This window comes from Pimephales promelas, chromosome 6, assembly GCF_988280905.1.
Source record: "Pimephales promelas chromosome 6, fPimPro1.hap1.1, whole genome shotgun sequence".
Classification (NCBI taxonomy): Eukaryota; Metazoa; Chordata; class Actinopteri; order Cypriniformes; family Leuciscidae; genus Pimephales; species Pimephales promelas.
This window is the reverse complement of record NC_142774.1, coordinates 24363338-24381410: the sequence shown is the minus strand read 5'-3', so window position 1 is coordinate 24381410 and position 18073 is coordinate 24363338. Positions and strand designations below refer to the sequence as shown.

General features: G+C 34.6%; 1 protein-coding gene across 3 annotated transcripts in view; it reads left to right on the top strand.

Moving 5' to 3' along the window:
• Positions 1–18073, top strand: part of psip1a (PC4 and SFRS1 interacting protein 1a) — a 261185-nt gene that overhangs the window by 203552 nt on the left and 39560 nt on the right. For all 3 annotated transcript variants that reach the window (XM_089132282.1, XM_039694627.2, XM_039694613.2), the window contains 2 exons: positions 11638–11721; positions 11855–11935. In XM_089132282.1, coding sequence (XP_088988408.1) covers positions 11638–11721; positions 11855–11935 — 165 coding nt within the window. The remainder of the gene's footprint in view (positions 1–11637; positions 11722–11854; positions 11936–18073) is intronic.

Sequence of the window (18073 nt, the reverse complement as noted above, 5' to 3'; positions counted from 1 at the left end):
TATTGTGTTGTTATTATGTGCAGCTGAGTGAACAACAGGTTTACTGTGTATCGCATTTGGCTCTCTGCTGATTGCAAACGCAGGAGGCAGTGGACTTCTAATAATTTGTTAGCCTGAGTCCACACGCTATATGTGTGTGCGAATACACTGTAGACTTACTCTCGCTCGTATCCAAGGTAAATCATCAACACTATCATCCCTTATACATGTGTTTTTATTTTACATCATAATCAGCTAAAAGTAAAACGCATGCGCAGGTCACTTTACTAAGTGCGCACCCGAGTCCTGTCCGTGATTCTTTCACATTCACGCGAACCGCGGCACGGTTCGGGACCAGCCGAACTCGGAGCACCTCCTCCAGGTAGTCTCAGATTCGGTACCTAAAGCAAAATTACTAAATATGCAGCGCGAATTATACATTTCTAACTCTAAACAATTGGCCTCTGAACCAGCTGATAAAATCTTCATTTGATTCGATCCGTGATACAACCTGACGCTCAAATGAACCGATCGCATTTTACTGATGCAAAGCACGCGCGTGCACACACTGAGAGGGATCTCGGTGTTTCAGTGTGTACCGCGGCTGTGGTAAGTTGTAACATATTAAATAATGACGCAGTTACAAGGTGTGTATAATATAGGTGTGTATATAACTGCTTAGTCAACATTAACAGTAGCTGCTGTACGGTTTTCATACTGCTGCAGTGCTCTCCTTCTAGTCACTTCTGAACTTGACACAACTGATTCTGAACGTCGCTTGAAAGCTCCAGGTGAACACATAATAGTATTGCTAATATTATCCTACCAAATTAAAAGGAAGTTACTAAATTATTATGAATACAATAGTTCAAATTAAAATATTTAGATATTATAAACTGATTGATAAGGTAAAGCAATAACATGAGATTGAAAAATGATTCAGCAACACTTTATTTAAAGTTTAATTGCACCTATGAGTTGTATTTAATATCAGTCAGTTGGGGGAAGTTCTTCTAAAAGTTAATGTTTTTTTCACTATATTTAGCTATCAAAATAGTTTGCCAAAAAATTATTTGCCAAATAAAAGTCAAACAAGGAAAAGAACTTTTCATTTCTGAAATATTTGGGTTTATTTAGTATACAAAGCCCTTTATGATGATTTTTGGAGAATAACTACATGTATAAATAACTATAACGTGAAATATATCGTTACCGTGAAATAAAGTTAGTCATACTGTGAAACAGAATTTTGGTCATACCGCCCACCCCTACTGCATGTCATTTGGATCAAATCCTCTAACAACATTTTGAAAAATAAAACGTGTTTTGCTTCAATATCTGATCCTTCTGCTATTACGAAACACAATTTTGCCTGTTTATTTCATACTATCTCTTTCAATGTGGAAAAACCGCAAAATAATATATTTTTTTACTATGTATTGGTTTGTAATTTACGGTGAATAAGGTCCTGGAAAAAACTTTAAAATGGACCTTGAAAGTGCTTGAAAAGTGCTTGAATTTTACCTTGGAAAAGGTGTACGAACCCTGAATAGTGTCCGGGACCGGGAGTAAACGCGACTCCATTAAGCTTTGCGTTCCGTTATCCACTGGGCCGTGCTGCCTAGTTCAAAGTAAACTAGTGAAACGACTGAAACCAGCGCTATTTTGTTCTCTATTTATTGTTACTTACCGAGAAACCGCTTCAGGTGAACAAATCCGAATCGTTTCAGACCGTTATGCACGCGCGTTTGGCCAATGGCCAATTCATGGAAAGGAAATAATCAAACCAACGAATGATTAATATCGCTGGTTCAGTCGACAGAAATACGGGACATACATAAAAACTGCTGAAATATTCGGACTGTAAACTTTTCTCTCAGGTCAGTCGGAGTGCTCATGGTACACACACAGTGCGTGCGTATAGTCATCCAGCTGCACGCGCCACTGCGTCCACCACGCGCATATCTAACCAAATTTAGCCGCGCAGCACCACCAGAAAATAGGAGGAGAGGGAGGTTGGGGTGCCCTCGGCCGTATGGAGATGATTGGCGGGCCGCACTTGGCCCGCGGGCCGCCAATTGAATAGCCCATATCTAGAGAGTAGCCTACAACACACTGAAAAATAGTGCTCGACTTGGCGACCCAGACAAAATCTCCCGCGACCCACGTGTGGGTCGGGACCCCGACTTTGGGAATGACTGGTATAGCCTAAGAATATTCTATTAGAATAATAAGCGGCACATAAATTAAGACCAGTTAGCCTATTTACAATAAACCCTTATAAAATCATTTCCATTTTCTTTGTTTATTATTTTAATATTTTTTTCTTGGTTTTGATAGTAAATAAAATCTAATCAGAAATTTTACATGCAAATTAATGCACATATAAATGTGTGTGTGTGTGTGTCTACATGCATAGTGGGCCGGTCTGGATGAAGTGTCCAGGGCTGATTTTTTTTTTTGTCCCAGTCCAGCCCTGCCCTTGGCCGATTCCGGTGAGGAGAGACGACTTCTCTCAAGTCCGCGGCTCAATCTGGCATACCCATCCAGAGCGCTGGTCTCTGCGCGTATGGGTAACCAGCAGATACCCGTTGTATTTCAGGAAGGAGTGCTAAACACAATAAACAGTCCAGAGCTCCTTCTACGAGGTGGCATTATGCATCTAAATGGTCGGTGTTCTCTGAATGTGACCTGATCCCAAATTTAAAAATTGACATTTTGGTATTAATGGAAAGAGGACACCATGAGCTTTCAAATTATATCTTAGTCAAAGCCATACCATGAATGGTTATTAAGATATGCACATTTGAATTCTGGTCGTCTGCCCTTTTTTTCCAATCGAAAACCTGAGAAAATCGCTTTTAAAGTTTTGCCCGTTTTTTTGTTGATTTCTTTCAAAATCCATTGCATTTTAAGGGATAAACTATTTATTTTATAGCTTAATTTGACCAAATACATTAATATATAAATGCTATAAATGAAAGTTTTTTGGAATAAATAATTAATAAGGCACTTTTACAAAAATGTTCTAAAATCACGGCGAGATCAACGGCGTGCCGGGGCGGCTCGTCAGTGCCCCCTGGAAAGGGGTCCGAACACTTGGTCCATAAATCAAACACGCTTGCATGTAATGATATGAAACTCGGTACACATGTAGATCTTATTGGTTCATATATACTTCACACTCTTACTTTTTACCCCAGCCCAACAGGAAGTCAGATATTCACGGTTGTTTGTAAAACGCATGCAATGAAATTTGAAATACTCCTCCTAGAGCTCTGATCCAAATTTGACGAAACTCTGTCAGCGTGAAGACAAGACATTGAGGATGAAATTTTGCGAGGGGATTTTTGATATCTCGAACGGTTTGGCCGTGGCGAGGAAACAAATTTATAGCGAGAAATGTGAAACAGGAAGTGTGTCATAACTTCAGCATACATTAACTAATCTTGATGAAACTTCAGCAGTGTGTTCGCTGTAAGAGGGCAATCACATGGATGTGACTTATGTGAGTCAAAGTTATAGCTCCACCAACTGGCAGCAGGAATTGTCACTTTCAAAATGCTTTGAAATCACCCTCTTATTTTAACCCGATTTGCTTCATCTGTATAATGTAAATACACGGCAGATGAAGACCTGTGAATGGATTCTTGATATCTTTGAAACTGTTGCCGTGGCGATGCATCAGACTTTACCATTCTTTTAGGATGCTTTTGAGACTCTTAGCATGCTTGAAATTGCATGAAACTTGACAGACGCATCACATTTATTAGCCAGTAGACATATGCAAAGTTTCCGAAACGGGCGTGGTACAGGGGCCAAGTAGTGCCACCTTTTGATAAAAGTGAGAGGGTTAGTTTCATAGTTTTCCCTTCAATTATAAAATTCACTAGGTAAATTGTTCGGATCAAGCCAGACAACTTTTCTAATTGACAGTCTTTAGTTCCGAACAAGAGGAAGTCATATATTTCGGTTTGAAATATGTATGTTTTGGATTAATCTCTCTTCCCTCTCTCTGTGTACCTCTGTGACTGTGGGGGAGGGGTATGTGTCTGTTTGAGTGAGAATCCTTTTAATTATCGTTTTTCAAGGTTTCGGAGGCTTTTGGGGCCCTTAACCTTCTGAGGACCAATAACGCGTCCCCGCGTTTTGATCATTTTTTTTTTTCACACAGCTGCAACATAGACTTAAAGGTTCCACTTTATATTAAGTGGCTTTACGTACTATGTACTTACATTGAACAATAAGTACAATGTATTATTGTGTTCCTGTTGTATTGTAAAACACTTTTGCTGCTATTGAGGTGTGATACGGGTAAGGTTGGGGACAGGTGTGGTGGTATGGGTCTGTTTAAGGGTAGATTAAGGTGTGAGGGGAGGGTCAACTGTGTAATTACAAATGTAATTACAAAGTAATTATAGCTGTAATTACATTCTGGTATTTTTAAAATATAAGTACAATGTAAAAACATGTATGTACACAATAAGTCCAATGTATCAAATTATTAATTTCAATGTAAGTACATTTAATATAAAGTGGAACCGACTTAAAATTCTCCGTCATTAATGGTCGTATAAATAAAATCAATACATGATTATAAACTATAGAGGGTCTTCTTTTTTGTGTGTACACTCGTATTAATATCAAAACCTTGTGTTTTTGTAAAATAAATAAATTAAACAGGTTGCGCTTTCAGCTCACTCTGTCTCCGCAAAACTCTTTCTGAAACGCGTCCGAAAAATCATCTGTAACTCATTAAATGCTTGTCACAGAGACACGAAAGATCTCTCTTTATGAAGCTAAAATGCTCTTCTTTTAAATGCAGTCATTTATATATAAAAAAACTATTCTCAGTTGATGTAATCTGTATGAAAAGAGAGAGATACCAGTCTTTTCCCTTTCACCTCATTACAGCGAATGACGTGCTAATGTGACCCCGCCCACTGAGAGCGCGTGCTATTCAAACGCTAATGTTGAGGCAAGCCATGAAAACACCCACATTGATAAAAACATACAGTTTATTATGGATCTAAGGCCCCGTCCACACTACTGCGTTTTCGTATAAAAACGGAGAATTAAAACGAATACGATCTCCGTCCACACCAGCGTTTTATCTGCGTATTAGAAACGATCTCCGTCCACATTAAAACGACTGAAAACGCGGATCACGTGACCATTCACCAACACTGGGCATGGGCGTGCCGGTGTAAACAGGGAATGACTAATCAGGGAAGGATACGTCATGACTAACACCCAATCATAGAGCCAAGCGTCAGCCTCTGCGTCAGCGTTTCTGAAGTTCTCCGTTTTGTCTCGTCCACACTAAAACGCCCTCCGGATATTCAAAACGCAGCTGCAGCGTTTCTAAACTTCTCCGTTTTAGGTCTTCGTTTTTCCCATTTTAGTGTGGACGGGAGGTGCAAACGTAGCAAAAGGTCTCCGTTTTTAAACGAAAACGCAGTAGTGTGGACGGGGCCTAACACTCGTCCTAACCTTTCGTCTTGCTGCGCAGTGAGAAGATCCTGGAAAAAATTTACCTCAGTTACAGTTTCATTTTGAGGAGCATGGATTCAGCTGATGCAGAAAGTCATTATTCTTAAGTGCTTTGTTCTAATCGCGTTATTGAATATTGTCTGTAAACTCCACAAAGACTGTTTAAATATTAAATGCGCGTCTGAGTGATAGGAAGGAATAGATGAATTCACAGACGCGCGCTGTGCGTTAACTTAATTCATTTAGCTGCTACATAACATTAGTAAGATAACATTAGTTATGTAAAACCAAAACGAGTGTTTAAATATGATTTGGGTGTGTGAACGAACATATGAACGAACGTTCAAGACAGTTTCTGCTCATATTATTTACTTTTTGAGATAACTCTAACTTTGAACCAAAAATTTCTACAAAACGGCCCATAACCTATTTGATTAGGATTTGTTTCCAGGTATGACTAAAAATGGGTTTTGACTTTCATTTATACTTTGATTTTATATATATGAAGAGCTCAGATGCAAAAGCCTCTAAGTGCCATTTGAAATTTTCTTCTAAAATGATCGTTTTTATCAAGCTTATATATTTAAGTTCAGTAATTTCACTTAAATGGCAATGAAGATTACCTATTAATTGTCATTTAAGTGAAATTACTGAACTTAAATATACAAGCTTGAAAAAAATTGTCATTTTAGAAGAAAATTTCAAATGGCATTTAGAGGCTTTTGCATCTGAACTCTTCATATGTATGTATGTATGTATGTGTATAATTTTTTCTTGTCTGACTCACCAGAATGAAATGCTCATTATTATGCATGTCATTGTCTCTCAGGTGAGAATCACCTAATTATTCATGATGGGGCTAGCCTGTTCACGCCCATTCGCATATTGCCTTGGCAAACAAAAAAAATGTTTTTCACAATATAACCCAATTCACAGTTTTATGTGAACGATTAGGATGATTTTCAGATCATTGTGAAGAAAAAACCCTAGGCAACAACATCCATTAGTCAAAAGTCTTGTGGGCGCATAAATTTAGTATGTGTTTTGTGGCCTTATTTCAGAAAATTTCATTTTTAGTTTTTACAATAACCACGCATAAACCATATTCTCTCAAATACAAACACGTTGCTCATAAGTTATTGTTGCCCTGTTTCTGCTAAATATAGTGTAATTTCACCTGTGCCATTAATATGTTTATAAGCAGCTGAAAAAAAACACAGATGTCAGGGCATGTCAGAACATCCCAAGGAGGCCAAATATCCCTTGGTCCCCAGAGGGTTAAATAATGGACTTTGGAAGGCATTACATCATATTGTACAATGTCATCCAACACAGGTTTAAAAAGCTTCCAAGATCTTACTGTCACCTAGATTTTAGAAAACAAGTTTCTTTTGAAATTTACAGCTCAGGAAACATTATAATGAAAAAAAAAAATTGAAACTATACGTCAATATTTTTATTGATGTGTATAAGACTGGCACTCACAATAAACTGATATCGAGAATGTATTCAAGTATATAATCTTCAAAAAATCCCTGTACATTATATGTAAAAGATAAGTGGGAGAAGGAAGTGAACATCATTTTATCTGATGATGAGTATTTGTAAAACATTTACAGTGGGGCCAAAAAAGTATTTAGTCAGCCATTGATTGTGCAAGTTATCCTACTTAGAATGAGAGAGGTCTGTAATTTTCATCATATGTACACTTCAACTATGAGAGACAAAATGAGGAAAAAAAATCCAGGAAATCACATTGTAGGATTTTTAAATAATTTATTTGTAAATTATGGTGGAAAATAAGTAGTTGGTCACCCACAAAGCAGCTAGATTTCTGGCTCTCACAGACCTGTAACTTCTTTTTTTCCCCCTGCACTCGTTACCTGTATTATTGACACCTGTTTGAACCCGCTATCTGTATAAAAGACTCCTGTCCACAGCCTCAAACAGTCGCACTCCAAACTCAACCATGGCCAAAGAGCTGTCGAAGGACACCAGGAAGAAAATTGTAGAGCTGCACCAGGCTGGGAAGAGTGAATCTACAATAGGCAAGCAGCTTAGACAAAGCCACTGATAATCTCCCTCGATCTGGGGCTCCACGATCATGAGAACGGTGAGCAAAAATCACAGAACTACACGGAGGGACCTAATGAATGACCTGCAGAAAGCTGGGACCAAAGTAACAAAGGCTAGCATAAGTAACACACTACACCGAGAGGTGTCAAATCCTGCAGTATCAGGCGTGTCCCCCTGCTTAAGCCAGTACATGTCCAGGCCCGTCTGAAGTTTGCCAGAGAGCATATGGATGATCCAGAAGAGGATTGGGAGAATATCATGTGGTCAGATGAAACCAAGACAGAACTTTTTGGTAAAAACTCAACTCGTCGTGTTTGGAGGAAGAAGAATACAGAGTTGCGTCCCAAGAACACCATATCTACTGTGAAGCATGGGGGAGGAAACATGCTTTGGGGCTGTTTTTCTGCAAGGGGGACAGGAAAACTGATCCATCACTGTATGAAAAGTGGGATTTTCGTCCCCGTAAACAGCCGTAAATCTCCCCAAATACTTATTTTCCACTATAGTTTACAAATAAATTCTTTAAAAATCCTCAATGTGATTTCCTGGATATTTTTTTCTCTCAGTTTGTCGCTCATAAGCCGCGTTTCCACTGCAATTACCAGGAACTATTTGTCCCTGGAACCTTTTTTTTTTGTCCCAGACCGCTTGCTTACTGCATTTAAACCACACACTAAAGTACCGCTCCGGGGCGGGAAGATTATGTAGTGACGTTGAACTGCGTGCGACTGCTCCTCCCAGTCTGCGCATTTGTTTTGAGTTTTGTATGGAAGAGATTCAAGCAGTGCTGCTTTTGTGTGCGATTGGTTTACTAACGAGGTAATTAACAAAACGGCAGAAAAGAGACGAGCACCCAAAGCGTATTCAGAAAGCTTTTAATGCTAGATATAAAAGTAGACGTTTGTTATCAGCGGACATTGACCGTGAGATGGATGGGACGAACGCGCGTCGGGCAGAAAGAACAAGTGGTAAGAACCAATCAGCATGTTCAGCGCATAACTCCCACCCCGAAAGTTCCTGAACTCTGAAAAAGGACTACCTCGCCAGCAGGGATTTTCTGGGGGGGAAATTTTTACCCGGAACTTCATTTAGACCCTGGTTCCTGCAGTGTAACACACCGAGTACCACCCCAAAAGTTCCCAGTTCCTGGGGAAAATTCCTGCGGTGGAAACGCGGCTATAGTTAAAGTGTACCTACGATGACAATTACAGACCTCAGTAGGAGAACTTGCACAATCAGTGGCTGACTAAATACTTTTTGGCCCCACTGTATACTACATCTAGTTCAGGTCAATTGAGAGAATTCTCATGGAAGAATATCATAAGATTCTTTATTACCACCAAAAGATAATATTTACAGAACGGTAATCTGGAATCTGCACTCCGTTGAGACAATGTATCAATTCTATGCTGTTCACTTCACATATTTTGGAAATGTCCAACAATTCAGCCTTTTTGGTTGGAGATAGTCACTGAAATAAAATTGATACTGGGTTTCGAGATGGAGTACAGTTTAGGTACTGTATATTAAGGAAACATACCAACTCTTAATACTCAAGACAGGTAACAAAGTATTATTGGTTGCTAGTAAAAAAGCAATAACTAAGAAATGGCTGCATGAGAGTCCACCAACAAAAGAGTGGATATTGATTGTAAATCATATGTATGATATGGAACAACTGACCTCTCTTAAGATTAAACATGGATACATTTTACAAGCACTGGTCAAAATGGCTAATGTACAGGACTTGAGTATGGAGTGAACATAGAGATATTGAGTGTACTGCAATTGTTTTCTTCCCTCCACACATTTTATTGAAATTATCATATTGAGAATCTCTCTCTCACTCTCTCTCTCGCTCTCGCTCTTTTTCCTTTCTTCAGTATGGGAAATATTTATCTAGTGAAAACATTTTGGATTTGTATGTTTTGTGATGGCACCTTTTAGGGACTTGAAAGGACTGTTACAAATATTCTCCTAATAATATTTTTATTAATGTTTTTTCTCTCTTCTCCTCACTCTTCTGAGATTATTGGGAGAGTAACCCCTGATATGATGTTAACAGTATATGAACAACATAATTGTATGTGAGACCCCTGGTCAAGTCAAGTCACCTTTATTTATATAGTGCTTTTTACAATACAGATTGTATCAAAGCAGCTTCAAAGTGATAAAATAAAAATAATACAACACAGATCAAAACTCCATCAGGTGATAGAATGAAGAAAATAAAGTGTGACCTGTTCTGTTCTTTTGAATGTGTTCTACTAAAAGCATATATATAAAACAATAAAAAGTAAGGAAAATGTTTTAAATTGAATTATTCACAGCTTAAATATATAACAATGTTGAATCTCAGCCCATAAAAATGCAAGCCCTAAATATACAACACATTAAAATGCAAGCTTTTTTTTTCAATTAGTGCAATTATACAAGCTTTTGTGTTTCAAAAATATTTTGCATTATACTACTTTTATATTTTGACTCCATGCACAAATGCAGGCAAGAGATTCACACGCATGCACAGAAACACTCAACAATCATCACTCAACACTTAACACTCAACCCATGGCTCTACAGTGAGAAGCCTCTCCACAGCAATCCAAAACATAAGCAATGCATTGGCAATAGTATTTCGCTTTAATGCCCATGATTATTTCTTTCCATATGTATCGTTCTCAAGGCAGTTTCTAGGCATATGAAAACTAGGCAATTACTTAAAGGGGTGGTTCAGAATTTTGGACAGATTAGGTGTTCTGTTCGCATGTAGAAATAAAAGCAATGCCTTCATCTATATACAATGAAATATGTGTAAATTTAGTGTTAAATTGAACTCTCTTAGAAAAAGGTAAAATATATAAATAGATTTATTTTGGATTGTTGTAAAAATAGGATTATTTATTTGTGTTAAAGTTAGCATGCTAATAACAGGATCATGCAACTAGCAACTATACTATTAACATTAATGATAATAATAATAATGTCCACTCAACAGAGAAAAAACAAACATGATTTTTGAAGTCATCCCCACATGAACACCATAACATTTTAGTATTCAAATATAGAAACCTATTGTTAAGCACATTCAAAACCTCTGAGCAGAAATTCATGAACAAAAGCTGCTTTATTCGTTAGCTAATCTTTATTTGTAAATGACTTTTAAAACCAACAGTACAAAGGGCTTTACAAGAATCATGTACAAATGATAAAATGATTGACATTTAGCACATTCAAAACATCCGAGCAGAAATTTGTGAACAAAAACTTCTCTGATGTGGCAGAATATAAAAGTAAACTCCATCAAAAACAGGCCAATTAATCAAGTCTAAGCATTCATATTACTTTTATAATATTATATATAGTATTAATTTTGAATTACATAGCATATATCAAAGACTAAAATAGAAAATAGAAAATATTTCAGTCAATTTTACTCATCTCAGTATATAGCAATATAGTTTTGGAAAAGCCAAATTAGTAAATATGTTTATGTAATAAATACTATGTTTACTAATGTAGAATAAATAACTTGGTCGTCTGATTCTGTATTGCTTTTTATATTAATCATGAATAGATGCGCTTTGATGGACTTCCAAAGACGGACATTATCAAGCTTGGAAGAGCCAGGACAATTTTTAATATAACTCCAATTGTATTCGTCTGATAGAAGAATGTCATATACACCTAGGATGGGATCAGGGTGAATAAATCATGGGCTAATTTTCATTTTTGGGTGAACTATCCCTTTAAAGCAGAATACCAATGCAAACACCACAACATTTTTGTGTGTAAAAAAATAATTTGTTCACAATTTATTCTATAAATAGTGTGTATAGCTTATCTTTATATATTTGCATTCTGATGGTGTCCATTTGTGAATGTAGTGCGTGGGATTTCCTGTCTGCATTTATGCACTGTTTTGTGTGGATCTCGAGTGCAGTGTGTGAATCTTTTGGATGCATTTGTGGATTGCCGTGCACAAATTGTTTAGATGTTTTGATACTGTTTTCATTCAATATTTGTGCACAATAATCTTTGTTGTATTGAAAAATGGTTAATAAATGGTTTATTACCAAAACCCTTGTGCAGATAATGACAGCTGGAGCAAGTTCTGTTAAGGAATTAAGCAGCAATCAAGAGGGAGATGATGAGAAAAGGAGAAAATCACCTCAAGTATGTCCATTTCTTAAAAAAAAAATGGTTTCTCTGATCCTGTAAGTCCCTCACATGTGGACTGGGCTCTCAATGACAAACTGGCATGTTAATCTCCTGCGTGGTGTGGTCCTGTGTTTTTGACATCATGCAGGTGGCTACCAGTGAAGTGGAGGAGGAGAAGGATGATGGTGGGGACATGGAGATTTCTGATCAGGGACATCTGAAAAATGAAGTATGTTCTCTTATAGTTTGGTTGAAGTACAGAGGCTCACTGGCGGGATGTTTCATATGCAAAAGAGATTGCTTGTAGTCGTGAAAGGGGGGCAGAATAAAACATATTGCCTTTTCCAGAATATTACCACTAAATTACTGAGAACTAGGGGTTGAACAACATCATGTTTTTGAAGTCGATATTTATTTTATTTAGTCGTAATGAAAGCGGAACGAATCTATGCTACTCATTTGTGCTTCTGCTTCACGGAACGTCAGTTTGGACCAGTCCAATTTGGTGCAGCGCAAGCAAATCTTGATCAAGTGACACTGTTACTACACAGCGCTAAGATAACCAGAAAAAGAAAGCATTTGAATTTGCCAAAGAAATAATAGCATCGCTGCGAGATCTGTTGAGAAGCATTCAAATTTCTCCATTATTAACATAGATCTCTATTAGATCAAACAGAAATGATGTGGAAACCAGGAGAAACATTGTGCCATGAATGAACTAGTTACGGCTCGTTTCCACTGAGCGGTACGGCACGATACAGTACAGAACGGTTTGGGTCGGTAAACCATGATCCGGATTGCGTTTCCACTGTCAACAGTACCCTTACTTGATAGGCGTAGTGTTCGCAGGAAAGAAGCTATCAACATCATTTTCGTGCGAAGACAGCGACATAAACAACAATGGATGACGTACAGCAGATCTTGTTCTTGCTTCTCGACATGTTTGTCACAAGAAACAAGCGCTGGAATTAGGCGTTTCTCAATACCAAGTAGCCTACCCAAAGTCTGACTCAGGAGAATGACTCTGAGGACGCGATCCAGTAATTCTGCTAATGGAACGAAGCGCATTCTTGATCGCTCTGCTACTCTGGTTATCTCTGTATGTACATTTTAGGCAACAATACAACGAAATATGTTATAAAACGCCACTCTTCTTCTTTTCGATTTCATTTAAATGCATTTTAAACATTATAAGCACACAAATGTGGTTCAGGCAACGCATAGTCTATTGATTATATTCACATGTACGGTATATTTATAACAAAACAAAATTTAAAACACAACCCTGCCTCTTTTCGTTTAAATGTAAAAATATCAAAGCGTTCAGTGATTGCTTGGAATGGATCTCAGTCAAATTATCATAAATCTATTATTAAACCACAGATTTGAGCTTTGAAAAACTACATTCTCGCCTGAAAAACTCTTAAAACTACATTCCGTGGCACAATAACAGTAATAAAATTCAACTGTATATTAAAGAAATGGCGCTTCTAATGCCCGATACTCTGTCAACCAATCACCATTCTGCTGTGAGTCTAGCTCCACCTTTTAGTACCGCACCACTGTGCTAGTTACCCCAACGGAAGGGTACCCAAAAAGTGGTACGGTACGGCTTTTTAGTGCCATTCACAACTTTTGACAGTGGAAACGCAAATAATTGCATACCGTACCGAACTGTATCGTACCGCTCAGTGGAAACGAGCCATTATAGGCTTTAAGTCCACAAATCAGCAACATTCACTATGGATTTAATGTAGTTACACTAACTGTAGTCTGTAACCATGGAAGTTTGGCAGGAATTGTAAAAATGTTTTCAAGTACGTCACATATCTTTCTTTTTCAAAAATATTATCATATATTTAAATGTTATTTTTAATGTGATGACCAAAACATTATTTGTTCATCCTTCAAAGATTAACCCCATTTCTAAAACTACATTTGTGTAGATGTAGAAAAACTCACTTTATTTTTTTTTAATTTAAAATAAAAGTACAATAAATAGGGACCAGTAGGTGGCTGCCATTTCCATTCCCAAATATTTAATTTTTAATCATTTTGCTTTTTGAATTATTTCAACATTATGAATAAAATTACTGCCCTCAAATGTTAATCTAGAGCCTTGCAAACTTAAAATAAAAACTAAAATTAAATAAACCTTTGTTTCACTACTACAACAGAGCTGTTTTCGCTTTATATGCTGCTAATGCTAAGACGACACCCCAGAAGATGGGTCAAGTATAGCTTCATCATTTTTCAAAGTAAAAAAGATCATACTTTATGATTTTAGTTTTAATAAATGTAAAAAATTTGAAATAATAGGAAATTTCTTTAACTTTTTTTTATCAAAAATTTACAGAATCGTGTCACCACTGCATCCTATCGAACCCCTACACTTTTGTCTTTGGGTTGTGATTTTCTCACAGATTTTTGCTCATTCTAAATCAGATACCTACGTTGACAGTTATGTAGGACATTGCATCTTTGTATTCGGTCGAATGCAATGATTGGATGAACATTTAATTGTCTCACGCCTTCCATGGACGATAAACACATAAATGCATTTTGACAACTTAACTTGGTGATTGCTATCAGAATGTGAAGAGACTTTTCATTTTACAAACTTTCTTTGTCTTTTCCTTATACACAACATCTTTGTGATGCTTCATTTTACAAACATTATTTTTCTTTGCCTTATAACACATCTTTGTGATGCTTATATTTGCTCATGTCCTTTTTATTTTCTTGATACAGCCCATTAATATGATATTGAATGTTTTTTGGAAGGCACATTTACTTATTAAAGAAAACAAAGTCAAATCAGTTTGAAAAGATATAGCAATGCGAGTCAGAACAGTTTGAATGTCTGAGCCGAGTTTGTAGAGTTAAAGCTCTAAAAAGAATAGCTAGATTTAAAAGTTGGCTTGTGAAAGTTTGCACCAGAAAGTTTGAAGTATTTTGAAAAAGGAAGAAAAATTAGTTAGAAAAAGAAAGAAATTAGTTTGAAAGAAATATTAGTTAGGAAAAAGATAGAAGACAGAAAGAAAAAAAAGATAGAATAGTTTGAAAGAAAGATAGACTAGTTAGAAAGAAAAAAGAAAGAGATTAGTTAGAAAGAAAGAAAGAAAGAAAGAAAGAAAGAAAGAAAGAAAGAAAGAAAGAAAGACTAGTTAGAAAGTAAGATTGGTTAGAAAGAAAGATAGAATAGTTAGAAAAAAGGAAGATTAGTTAGAAAAAAAGATAGATTAGTTAGAAAGAAAATAGATTAGTTAGAAAGATGAAAGATAGATTAGTTAGAAAGAAAGATTAGTTAGAAGGAAAGAAATATAGATTAGTTAGAAATAAAGAAAGATCGATTAGGAAGAAAGATAAAGAGATTAGTTAGAAAGAAAGAGATAGATTAGCAAGAAAGATAGATTAGTTAGAAAGAAAGATAGATTAGTTAGAAAGAAAGATAAATTAGTTAGAAAGAAAGAAAGCTAGATCAGTTAGAAATAAAGTATTAGTTAGAAAGAAAGAAAAGAAAGCATGAAATAGATTAGTTAGAAAGAAAAATAGACAGATTAGTTAGAAAGATAGATAGATTAGTTAGAAAGAAAAGAGATTAGTTAGTAAGAAAGATAGATTAGTTAGAAAGATGAAAGATAGATTTGACAGAAAGAAAGATAGATAGATTAGTTGGAAAGAAAGAAAAAAGAAAGTAAGAAAGAAAGAAATTAGTTACAAAGAAAGATAGTTTAGTAAGAAAGAAAGATTAGTTAGAAAGAAAGATAAATAGACAGTTAGAAAGAAATAAAGATAGATTAGTTGGAAAGATGAAAGATAGATTTGTTAGAAAGAAAGATAGATTAGTAAGAAAGAAAGACATTAAGAAAGAGATCAGTTAGAAAGAAATAAAGATAGATTAGTTAGAAAGATGAAAGATAGATTTGACAGAAAGAAAAAGATATTAGTTAGCAAGAAAGATAGATTAGTTAGAAAGATGAAAGATCGATTTGTTAGAAAGATAGATTTGTTAGAAAGAAAGATAGATTAGTTAGAAAGATGAAAGATAGATTTGTTAGAAAGAAAGACAGATTAGTAAGAAAGAAAGACAGATTAGTAAGAAAGATAGATTAGAAAGAAAGAAAGATTAGAAAGAAAGAAAGATAGATTTGTTAGAAAGAAAGATAGATTAGTTAGAAAGAAAGATAGATTAGTTAGAAAGAAAGATAGATTTGACAAAGAAAGAAAGAGATTAGTTAGAAAGAGATCAGTTAGAAAGAAAGATATAATAGTTAGAAAGAAAGAGATTAGTTAGAAAGAAAGATAAGAAAGATAGATCAGTTAGAAAGAAATAAAGATAAATTAGTTGGAAAGATAAAAGATAGATTTGTTAGAAAGAAAGATAGATTAGTTAGAAAGATAGATCAGTTAGAAAGAAAGAATTAAAGAAAGCATGTAATAAAGAAAGAATAGATAGATAGATAGATAGATAGATAGATAGATAGATAGATAGATAAAGTTGGAAAGAAAAAAAGAAAGTTTTTTTAGTTATAAAGAAAAAGATAGATTAGTTATAAAGAAAGAAAGATAGATTAGTTAGAAAGATGATAGAAAGATTAGTTAGAACCACTGATCTATATAATGACATATGTGTATATATATAGATTAGATATATAAGATAGATTAGTAAGAAAGAAAGAACTAAAAGAAATCAGTTAGAAAGAAATAAAGATAGATTAGTTAGAAAGATGAAAGATAGATTTGACAAAGAAAGAAAGAAAGAGATTAGTTAGAAAGAAAGATAAGAAAGATAGATCAGTTAGAAAGAAATAGATATATTTGATAGAAAGAAAAAGATATATTAGTTAGCAAGAAAGATAGATTAGTTAGAAAGATGAAGATAGATTTGTTAGAAAGATAGATTTGTTAGAAAGAAATAAAGATAGATTAGTTAGAAAGATGAAAGATAGATTTGTTAGAAAGAAAGATTAATAAAAAAGAAAAAAAGACAGATTAGTTGGAAAGAAAGAAAGAAAGAAAGATTAGAAAGAAAGAAGGATAAATTTGTTAAAAAGAAAGATAGATTAGTTAGAAAGATAGATCAGTTAGAAAGAAAGAATTAAAGAAAGAAAAGAAAGCATGTAATAAAGAAAGAATAGATAGATAGATAGATAGATAGATAGATAGATAGATAGATAGATAGATAGATAGATAGATAGATAGATAGATAGATAGATAGATAGATAGATAGATAGATCAAGTTAGAAATAAAAAAGAAAGTTTTTTAGAAAGAAAAAGATAGATTAGTTAGAAAGAAAGATCAGTTAGAAAGAAAGAATTAAAGAAAGCATGTAATAAAGAAAGAATAGATAGATAGATAGATAGATAGATAGATAGATAGATAGATAGATAGATAGATAGATAGATAGATAGATAGATAGATAGATAAAGTTGGAAAGAAAAAAAGAAAGTTTTTTTAGTTATAAAGAAAAAGATAGATTAGTTAGAAAGAAAGAAAGAAAGAAAGATAGATTAGTTAGAAAGATGATAGAAAGATTAGTTAGAACCACTGATCTATATAATGACATGTGTATATATATAGATTAGATATATAAGATAGATTAGTAAGAAAGAAAGAACTAAAAGAAATCAGTTAGAAAGAAATAAAGATAGATTAGTTAGAAAGATGAAAGATAGATTTGACAAAGAAAGAAAGAAAGAAAGAGATTAGTTAGAAAGAAAGATAAGAAAGATAGATCAGTTAGAAAGAAATAGATATATTTGATAGAAAGAAAAATATATATTAGTTAGCAAGAAAGATAGATTAGTTAGAAAGATGAAAGATGGATTTGTTAGAAAGATAGATTTGTTAGAAAGAAATAAAGATAGATTAGTTAGAAAGATGAAAGATAGATTTGTTAGAAAGAAAGACAGATTAGTAAAAAAAGAAAAAAAGACAGATTAGTTAGAAAGAAAGAAAGAAAGATTAGAAAGAAAGAAAGATAAATTTGTTAAAAAGAAAGATAGATTAGTTAGAAAGATAGATCAGTTAGAAAGAAAGAATTAAAGAAAGAAAAGAAAGCATGTAATAAAGAAAGAATAGATAGATAGATAGATAGATAGATAGATAGATAGATAGATAGATAGATAGATAGATAGATAGATAGATAGATAGATAGATAGATAGATAGATAGATAGATAGATCAAGTTAGAAATAAAAAAGAAAGTTTTTTAGAAAGAAAAAGATGGATTAGTTAGAAAGAAAAAGATAGATTAGTTAGAAAGAAAGAAAGATAGATTAGTTAGAAAGATTATAGAAAGATTAGTTAGAACCACTGATCTATATAATGACATTATATGTGTGTATACATATGTCATTCTATA